General features: G+C 25.7%; 5 protein-coding genes across 5 annotated transcripts in view; 2 read left to right on the top strand and 3 right to left on the bottom strand.

The window, feature by feature from the left end:
- Nucleotides 1-389: 389 nt before the first annotated feature.
- Nucleotides 390-2408, top strand: EHI_038830 (uncharacterized protein; the record flags this gene model as incomplete). Its single annotated transcript, XM_651779.2, has 1 exon — nt 390-2408. The coding sequence occupies one exon, from the start codon at nt 390-392 to the stop codon at nt 2406-2408; it is 2019 nt and encodes a 672-aa protein (XP_656871.2).
- Nucleotides 2409-2441: 33 nt separating this feature from the next.
- Nucleotides 2442-3154, bottom strand: EHI_038820 (uncharacterized protein; the record flags this gene model as incomplete). The annotated part of the gene is made up of 1 exon (XM_651778.2): nt 2442-3154. One exon carries the CDS (start codon nt 3152-3154, stop codon nt 2498-2500), a length of 657 nt encoding a protein of 218 aa, XP_656870.1. The 3' UTR covers nt 2442-2497.
- Nucleotides 3155-3733: 579 nt separating this feature from the next.
- On the top strand, nt 3734-5689 carry EHI_038810 (uncharacterized protein; the record flags this gene model as incomplete). Its single annotated transcript, XM_651777.1, has 1 exon — nt 3734-5689. One exon carries the CDS (start codon nt 3734-3736, stop codon nt 5687-5689), a length of 1956 nt encoding a protein of 651 aa, XP_656869.1.
- A 45-nt stretch (nt 5690-5734) lies between these two features.
- Nucleotides 5735-8062, bottom strand: EHI_038800 (actin binding protein, putative; the record flags this gene model as incomplete). Its single annotated transcript, XM_651776.1, has 1 exon — nt 5735-8062. One exon carries the CDS (start codon nt 8060-8062, stop codon nt 5735-5737), a length of 2328 nt encoding a protein of 775 aa, XP_656868.1.
- A 1589-nt stretch (nt 8063-9651) lies between these two features.
- EHI_038690 (ubiquitin-activating enzyme E1 1, putative) overlaps nt 9652-10620 on the bottom strand; it is a gene marked incomplete at both ends in the record, with an annotated part of 1837 nt that continues 868 nt past the window's right edge. The window contains one exon of the mRNA XM_001913591.1: nt 9652-10614. Coding sequence (XP_001913626.1) covers nt 9652-10614 — 963 coding nt within the window. The remainder of the gene's footprint in view (nt 10615-10620) is intronic.

The raw sequence follows: 10620 nt of genomic DNA, 5'->3' as shown, positions 1-10620 counted from the left end.
CCCAATATTTGGATAAACTGCATATAATGTAGTTCTAACAAAAATGGATTTAACTACAGGAATAAATATTCATGAACATCTTATTGAACAAAATAAATAATTATTCAAATGAAAGAAGAAACTCATGTTATTAAATGCATTGTCTAGGATTATTTCTTCATCAAAAGAAGAAAATACAGCTAGTAATGAGTTTAAAAAGAATAAACGAATATCAATTAAAGATTTAACAACAAGACATTATTATCTAATTCGTCATATTTTTGAATATGGGAAGATATTATTTTGATTGTTACAAATTAAGCTGAAAATTCATTGGAAAATTTTAAAAATTAAGGGTTTCTATTATTAGAGTTATAAAAACTAAAAAAGACATTATTGTTATTATTCTTATGCCAAACCAAGTTTTTCTTTTTATTTCTTATTGTTTAATTGGGTATTGTCTTGCACAAACTAAATATATTTGTCAAGTGAAACAAAATGATCTTGTTAATATGTTTTTTGAAGCCGAAGATGAAAATTGTTATTATAAAAAAGAAGGGAATAAAATGTATTATATTCAACTTATGAAAAATGATAAAGGAGAAATGAAGGCGTATCAAATTGAACAAACAAATTCAAATTATTGTACTGATATTATTAATAGTGATGAATATTTATTAGACCCTTTTATTCAATGCGAAAAGTCAGGATCACTTCCTAATTATGATGTAAAAGATTTTATTAGTGTTGACGATTCTTGTTCAGATGCTTCTCCAGTTTATTTAACATTTTATTATTTAGTTAATATATTAATAAATGGTAAAATATACAAAAAGACTTCTAACCAATTTATAAAAATTGGTATTAATTCTAATAGAACTGCTTCAGAAATTGAATCTTTTGAATTTAAATGTTATTCAGATATTAAAAATAGGTATTATCACAGTGTTTCAAATAAAGAAAATGTAGAAGAATATTATTATATCATTGCTAAGTCAAAAACAAATGAAATTCAAAGAATTGGGCATTCTACTAATGGTGTGTGTTATGAACAAGGAGATAAATATATTAATTTTGAGAGTTCATTTTCATTGAAAGATGGAAAATTTAAAGATATAGTAAGTCAATGTGAACATAGTGAAAGTGGTTGCAGGGATTCTTGCTCAAATAGAATTGATTATGAAAGAACTAATCCAAACACTTATCAACCACCAGAAACAAAAATTATTTATCAGTCAAGTTCTAAAAGTGAAAGTGGGAAAATAGTAGAATATATTTATGAAAATGTCTGTGCTGATTCTACAATATATAGAACTGAAGTTAGTGGATTAAATAAAATAACATTTACTGATGATTTATGTAATTCTCAACGAACAATAGCTGTTTATAGTAAATGTTATTCCCAAATGGGAAATAACTATATTGTTTGTTCACCAAATTGGGCTTATATTGGAGATGAGTCTAAGTATACAGTCTATTCAATAAATAAATGTAGTTTAATCAATAAGAATTTGTATGGAAAGGTTGTTTTTGAATCAAATAAATGGTATCTTAAAACTGGTCTTACAAGTTCTTCATGTGAAACATCTTCTTCTGAAGTAATAGTGTTACCTAACAAGCCATTGAGTGATATTCTTTCTATAGAGATATTATGCACTTCTAAAGAATCTTGCAATGAAGATAGTGATGGAATAAAAACATATTATACTGGTACAGTTGATGAATCTTCTAAATATTCTATTGAAAATGGATATTTAGTTAACAATGACCATAGTTTATATTATCAATGCAATTCTATTATTACAAAAGAATCAACATTATTTTATTTACAATGTGATGAACAAGATTCATTTGTTCATTTCTATTATTTAGAAAATGTTTTGTCATATATTAAGTACACAGCCGGTATTTGTTATAAAACATCTACTATTTCATCAGTTCAAATAACTAAAAGAGTTGAAGGAGAAGTAAAAAAAGTGAGTTATACGCTTCATGAATTTGGAAATACAAAATGTCAATCAACTCCAACATTTAATGGTTCATTAGAAATTAGTCAAATTAATACTCAAAAACCAACAGGTGATATAAAAGCAATTTCATTTGATGTAGAACAAGACCAATCAAGTTGTATTAGTAGTTATGAACCTGAAATATACACAGAATATATAGTAGGAAAATGTATTGAAAAACAGAAATATTCAAAAGAAAATAATAAATTAGTATTAAAGAAATACTCAGACAATGAATGTGAAATTGAGTTATCTACACTTTCTTCAAAAGAATGTAATACATGTTTAAAAGGAGAAACAAATATTTATGTTAATTGTTGTGTAAGTGCTTTTCCAGATGATTGTCCAAATGAATCAAATTCAAGTAAATATAAAGGAGTTATTATGATACTTTTTATTTTACTTGTATTAATCATTTAAAATAAAGTAGTGGTCAAAAGAAAAATAGTAAAATTAAATTGAAAATTAATTTAGAATATATTTCTTTCTTTTTTTTAAAAAAAAAAGTTCTATTGATTAAAAGCTTGATACAAACAAAGATCATTTCGAGGTATAGTTACAATAGGTGTTGATTCAACTAACTTACATAAATAAGAATTGACATTACAGCCATGTATTGTTAAATCTTCTTTACCCATAATAAATTTATTTTTGTAGAATATATGAATTATTCTTTCAAGTTGGAATCCACGTTTAGAACGTTTTGACATTTTTGAATCAAAGAAATATCCTTTTTCTATTAAAATATCAATCAATAAATTATGGATGAAGATTCGTTTATTTTTTTCTAATCTCCTGGTTGTTGTTTGTTTATTTTTTCCCTCAAAATGACAATCATCAAAATTTTGACGACAACGTTGTTCTGCTAATGAAGAAATGTCAATCTCCTCTTTCTCAAAAATTAAGGTTTTAATGTTTGGTAATGACATGGTAACTGTTGGTTGTCTTCTTCTTTTTTCTAAGGTAATTGCACAAAACTGATTTAAATAGCATAATAATACTGCTTGTTGAAATGCCTCATAGGATTTATTTTCTCTTTTCTTTTCAATATATTTGGGATGACTCCAGTGAATTTTTTTTTTACCATTATCAAAATATGTAAATTCAGATTCTTTAGAAACACACCGCCCAATAACTTCATCAATAGGAGCAGGGAATGACTGCATGATTTAAAATACTAAGTTCTTGTCATTCAGTTTAGTCTTACCCTTTGTTGAACAAAGGTTCACAAATAGAAAATTCTGTTCCTATCTTCTTCTTTCTTTTTCCTAATTATTCTTAGGACAGTTAATTCTTATTTTACAATTATTTTCTCTGAGATTTCATTTAATCTAATCTGTTTCATTTGAATAGAAAAATCCCGAAAAACTACTACATTTCCCTTAACAAAATATCATTTACCAAATTATTTTAAAAAATTGCTATTTTTAGTTGCGGAAGTCACCTAAAAATAAAAAACTGAGTGAAACCAGAAAAATTACTAAACCCTAAATGTATTTTTATTAGTTCCAAAAATACTTTATCAAATATATTATCATTTATTTATCTTAGGGGTAGAAGATTATACTTATTTTTTATTTTTTATTTGATCGATTGTCAAATTCACTATCAATTTGGTCGAAATATAAAAAAGTAATGTAATACCCCATTAAAAGGGAAGGATAAAATTTAAGAATTAACCAAATGTTATTTACAATTAACAGATTTTGAGATTAAAACTTTTCAATCTAAAAAAAACGAAAGATATGGTTATGAGTGGAAAGAGAGTAGTGACATTTAGTGTAGAAGAAATGACTGTTATTGTCTCATATTTCAAAGATATTTGTCTTTTTAAACAAGTAGTATTCATTAGTCGAAAATATAAACATTTTTTTGAGTATTTTAAAGTAAATCCTATTGATGACATTCGATTTTTTACACGATGTACTTCACAACAATTATTTTCAATTAATTCTTTAAGAAAAGAAGGTATGGCTCAGTACATACAAAAATATAAAATAACACTTGACCAATATTTTTTATTAACGAAAAACAATAAATATTATGATGAAATTAATACTGTTTATTTAACAAAAACTGATATGGAAAATAAAACTTATCTCCAACAATTTCAGTCTTCTTTACATTTTGTTATTGATAAAAATTCTGGGAGTGAATTGTCTCAAAAATGTATTAAACTTTGTAATTCTATTGTTGGTATTTCTGATTATGCATTTGCTTCCAGTCAAATTAATAAAATTATTCTTCCTAATACAATTCATTATATTGGTAATTCTGCTTTTATTGATTGTACTTCACTAACATCAATTTATCTTTCAAACACTTTGAAAATTATTCCAGAGATGTGTTTTTATAATTGTTGTGCTTTGAAAATGATTCAATTACCATTATCATTAATAGCTATTGGATCAAATGCTTTTTATAATTGCATTAAATTAGAAAGTATATCTGGTGAAGTACCACATCTTATTGAAATAGGACCAAGTGCTTTTTATAATTGTCATTTATTGTCTTATATTGCTATTTCCACTTCTTCATCTTTAAAACAATTACCTCAAAATCTATTCACTAACTGTAATTCATTATCATCACTTATTATTCCAAGTTCAGTTTCTTTCATATCAAATAATGCCTTTGAAAAGTGTGGTATTATTTCTTTAATTTTACCCTCTTTATTAAATTCCATTCAACCATATACTTTTTCTAATTGTTCTTCATTAGAAGAAATAATATTTCCTTCTTTAATTACGTCTATTGGTGATTTTGCTTTCAGTAATTGTATCAAGCTTAATACTATTAATTTACCTTCATCTGTTAATGTATTAGGAATTGGTACATTTTTTCATTGTATTTCTTTAACTTCTCTACAACTACCAAAAGCAATCACCTCAATAGGAAAATTATGTTTTTCTGAATGTTGTTTATTAACATCTATGTCTATTCCTTCTTCAATGTCAAAATTAAAATCTTCTACATTCCTTAATTGTGAATATATCATTCAAATAAATTTACCTTCTTTTTCTATTAAAAAAATTGGCTCATGTTGTTTTGAAAATTGTAGTGCATTACGATCATTCTTTATTCCACTAACTGTTACTTCATTAAATAAAAATGTTTTTTCAGGATGTACTTCATTAACATATGTAAATATTCCTTCAACTGTTTTAAGTCTTCCTGACCATTTGTTTGAAAATTGTTGTTTTTTAAAAAAAATTGAAATACCAACAGGTATTACTTCAATTGGTACACGTTGTTTTTTTGGATGTGCACATCTAATATCATTTCAAATCCCATTGCTTGTTCATCAATTAACTGATTATACGTTTTATGGTTGTAGTTCTTTAAAATCTATTATAATACCTACCTCAATCACTTCAATAGGTATGTATTGTTTTAGTCATTGTACTTCTCTTAGTTCAATAATAATTCCTTCTTCAATCAATCACCTATCATCAAATTGCTTTTCTAATTGTTCTTCATTAGTATCTATTTCACTTGCTCCGACTATCACATCGTTTAGTACTGATTGCTTTAAACAATGTACTAATCTCAAATCTATAGCTATTCCTTTAAAATTAAAAGAAATTCCTGATGGGTGTTTTGCTGGATGTTCTTCTCTTATAACAGTCAAAATACCTAAAGGAGTATCGTGTCATGATAACGTATTTGAAGGGTGTTTGAAAATGAAGAAAAAACGATAAACCTGAACTATTTTAATCTGCTTTTACTTATAATTAAATATTTTTTTAATAATAAAATTCATCTTCATCACTGTAACAATATTGTAGGAATTGAACTGCTTTGTCACTTCCTAATGCTTTAGCCTTTCTCCACAACACACACGCAGCATTTACATCTTTTTTTACTCCAACTCCTTTCATAAAACATACCCCAACTGTTACAATTGCGTCAACATAATTTAGTTTGCATAAACGAAATAGTATTTCAATTGCATGGTTAACATCCTGGTTTTTTAACAAATGAATAGCTAATGCATATAATGCTCGTTTATCTTCCATAATACATGCGTTACGAATTAATCTTAACCCTTCTCTTTTATTAAAGGCATAAATAAATCTTCCATACCATGACTCAGCAACCCAATACCCAGCATCAACTGCTTCTTTAATTAATGTCATTGCTTCTTCTCTATTTTCATGTTTGATCATCTTTACACAACCAACATGAAATTTAGCAAATTCATTACCTAGCTTCATAGATAATTTATACATTTCAGCTGATTTAATAGAATTTTCATCTACTCCTATTCCTTTTCTATAACACATCCCAAGATGAAACGTTGCAACAGATGACTTTCTTTGAGCCAATAAAATTTTTGTTGCAATTTCTTGGCTATCTTCTGACTTTACACCCAAATGTCCATACAACAATCCAATTGCTAAATTAACATCTGAATGTGTTTTTGAACATCTTGATAATGCATAATTCTTTGCAGCTTCATGTAAATTTTTTTGTAACCCTATACCAGTATATTGCATAAAAGCAACATTAAACCTTGAATAGGGAAGGTTTATACTATTTTGGAATAATGCACCAGCAACACAAAGGTTCTGTGGTACAAACCCAGAAATCCCCTTTAAGGCTATTACACCTAAATTATAGGTTGCATATTTATCATCACAATTATATCCTTCCATTAATAAGTTAACAGCTTTATTAGGATCACTTTGAATTAGAGCAACACCTAAGTTATTACATGCAGCAACAACATTTTTTGTTATTGCAAATTTCCAATTACTGATGGCTTTTTCAACATTACCTTCAATCATTTGTAGCACAGCAAGATTATTGCAAGCAATAACACATCCTTTGGTCATTGCTTCTACATACTTTTCTCTTGCAATGTATTTGTCTTGAACACATCCTATTCCTCTTTCTTTCATTAAACCAATATTGTTAATTGAGTTAACATCTCCATAGCGTGCTCCATATTTAAAGAGTTTATAAGCTAATTTTTCATTTTTTTCAACTAGAATACCTTGAAAATAACATGAAGCTAATTTAAAAAATGTTTCTGGACGAGTTTTATCTGTTACTAATATCCTCTTACGTTCTTCTTCCGTTCGTTGTTGTGGAGAATAAAGAATCATAGGACTTTCATAAAGGAAATTAGACATTATCGGTTCTATCCAATAACTAAATTTGTTAATACGTCTCCATGAATCAGCGTCTTCTTCTTTTCTAGGATTTTGATCAAAGATATTAAAATTTTTAAGAATGTTGATTTGAACAGAAAGAGTATAAGGGTTGTCTTCTATTATTTCTTCAACTATCGGTTCAGCTTCTTTTTTTAGTTGTCCTTCTATGGCAACATAACTACTTATTTTAAGGTCTAATTCTGGTTCAGGACTGTCAATAATTTTTTTTATTTTATTACTCTTTGCTTCATCCATAATTATAACGCGCTTACGAGGTACTTTCTTTGCATAATTCATGAAATATGAGAAATAAACTACTAAAGAAAATTGTTCTTGTAAATTACACATATCTTCTGCAGTTATTAAAGGAGGAACATTAAATGTATCCTCTGCATATTCAAGACATTGTTGTATCAATTCTACTGAAGTTAATTTATTAAGGTTCTTAAATGAATTATTTGTTGCTGGTTGAAGCCCAGTAATAAATTGATTAAAAAGTGTTCCATCTACCCAGGATAGACTGAGGTCTGTTACTTCTTTTCCTACAACACTTTGTACCATATTAAGTATTTTATCTATAGCTTCTTGAATTGAAGAGCATTTCAGTTGATATTTCAAAAACATTTTTATGAGTAAAGGAGTGACGGCTTCTGGTGCTCCTAAAGTAAATTTTTCTGCTGATATTTTATTAACCCCACCATAAACAATGTTAATAATTTGTTGGTTATAATTTATTTTATCTGCAGATGATTGTGGTAATTTTAATGGATTAGAAATATTATTATTAAGTTTATTAAATAAAATTTGTAACAACACCCCATCTTTAAATGAAGCATAAGTAATCTTTTTTTTATAACATGACTTTAATGTATAATTAAGCCAATTCGTAATAATACAGATATATGGATCTTCCATTCAATTTATGACAATTTAAAAGTTTTTATTTTCTTTATGATTTTTATTTCTTTTTATCTTATTTTGTGTTATCTATACTAACTTTTTTGGTAGTTTTTATTAATTTTCTTTATTATTCTTATACTATTCATTCTGTTTTTCTGTTTATTATTTTCCTTCATTGTATTTTTATTATTCTTTATAAAGAGTATTTCTGTTATATATAACGAATTCTACTTTAAAATACAAAAGTATTTTCATGTTAGTACTTTTCTTCTTTTTTAACATTAACGCTTCATATTAGTATATTATTAATACTAATACTGTAGTAGTTTCGTTGAATATTATTGATTAAAAATGTTAGATTATCAGTTCTTGGATGTTTTAAATTTATTCTTTTCATAACCTTTTGTGAATTTGATTATAATAAGTCATTTAAAAACTAATACATTTAAAAAATAAAATATATACTTCACTTGTTAATACTAATCCAATTTCTAAAATGAATTTATCATCCAAAAAAAGTGTAATTGATTCAATTTTAATTAAAATTACTTACTTTTTTTAATAAAAAATAAAATAAATAATTAAAATAATCCTTATCTATACAATTTATGTTATAAAATAAAATTCTAATATGTCATTGATTGTTTTTTTTTTTTGATTCTATTTAGTAATTGATGATACTATTTTTTACTTACAAAAAAATCTAGAAGAGTTTATTCCGATTTTATTGTACTAAGTCGCTTTTTTGTTGTTTTGTAGCTAACCATTGTTATTAGCAAGAAGCTAATAAATAACTTATGATAGTAGAGAGTATAATTCATATTAATATAAAAAATAAACGCTTAGACAGACTAGCATTTTTTTTAGGAAAACATTTAATTAGTATCTGAAATATTTCTATTTTGTTCGATGAAATAGTACCAAAACCAATAACTTTAAAGGATAACATTTGACAAAACATTAAATGGGGTTAAGTTATCAAGTGAGAATCATTTTCAGTGAAAGAACTTTTACTTTCACAAACATTTTCAACAAAAGAATAAAACAATTTCTATTAAAAAACAACTGATAAATCACAATAAAACTAATTTTTAATTTAAAAATAACTTTTCAAATAATAAAGAACTAAAAAGGAATAACTCCAACTCATATTTTTTTTTAAAAATTATTATTTTTAATGAAAAATTCAAAAATATGATTTAAATTTATATTTTTATCTCTTTCTTTTTCAAGAACTTTTTAGTTCAATCTTTATGCAAACACATCAATTCATTTCAGTAAAAGTTGAAAATGTTGGTTACAACCATAATATACGTGTAACAAGACATTATAGTTCTCCTGAGTCTTTATTAAAAGAAATTAATCAAAATTTTAAATTCTCATTTGATAATATAACTGAAATTACTCCATTCAAAGACATACCCAATGATTCATCAAATCCTCAAATAGATTGTCTTCCTTCTCCAACAAACCCTTCATTATAAGTTGTACTTTTTAATTTATTAATTCTCATTGTATTGAATTTTATTTTATTTTTTTTAAATTAAAAGAATAACAATAAAAAATATATATAAAAATATTTTTTTGTTATTTTTAAAATTCATTTAGAAATTCAATATAATATCAGGAAATTCTAAATTGTCTGGAAGTTGTTCCTTTTCACTTGAAACTGATATGGCAATTGTCATTGTATTGTTTTTATATTCTTCATGTTTTATATCTTTATAAATCTCTTTAAATGTTTGTTTACTTCGTTTAATTCCACTAGGAAGATATGAACAATAGAATAATGCACCGCATGCAGTAATTGAATCAACTTCAATTGGATATCTTTTTGAAATTTCTTGACAGAATTGTTCTATAGTACAGTTTCCATCAAATTCTAATTTATCCCAAATAGATACTTCAAGTCCATCACAAATTTTTGTCTTTTTCACTGCTTCTGGTTCAGTAGCATCCATATATCCTATAGCTAAATTTAAGAATGAACAATGATATGCTTCTAATGGTTTCTTTTCAATAACCTTCAATAATTCAATACATTGTAATCCAGATACTACAGCTGTAGTAGTAATCATTGCTGGTATAATTTTTCCTGCAATTAACTTTGTTTTTAAGAAATCTGCTGGTTTAATACAATAATTCTCTGCTCTTAAATTACTACATGCTGTTATAAATTCAATATGATGATTATTATCATCATCCTTTTCAAATTCTATTGGATTAACTTTTGGAATTTCTTTTCCTTTTATTTCTTCACTAAGTTGTTTAATTTCAGCTTCTGGTTCTTCTGTTTTCTTTTCTTCACTTGTATATTCTTTTAATGAATATGCATATTTAATAATTTCTTCTTTACTCAATTCATTTTTAATCCCATATATTTCTGCTCGAAGAAGTGATGCTGAAATAATAAATTCTTTTGCATATTGATTATCAATATTAAATGGATAAATATGTGGGAATCTTTTTGGTGCATGCCAAAATGGTATTCCTTCATCTGTAATTGTATTTTCTGGGAAATTAGTAATAAGTTTTTGAATCGTGTTAACAAAGTTTATATCATATTTCTCTCT

The sequence above is a fragment of the Entamoeba histolytica genome, genomic scaffold (genome assembly GCF_000208925.1).
Source record: "Entamoeba histolytica HM-1:IMSS scf_1104750516869 genomic scaffold, whole genome shotgun sequence".
Taxonomy (NCBI): Eukaryota; Evosea; order Mastigamoebida; family Endamoebidae; genus Entamoeba; species Entamoeba histolytica.
The sequence above is the reverse complement of the archived record's forward strand: the minus strand, read 5'-3'. Positions and strand labels throughout refer to the sequence as shown.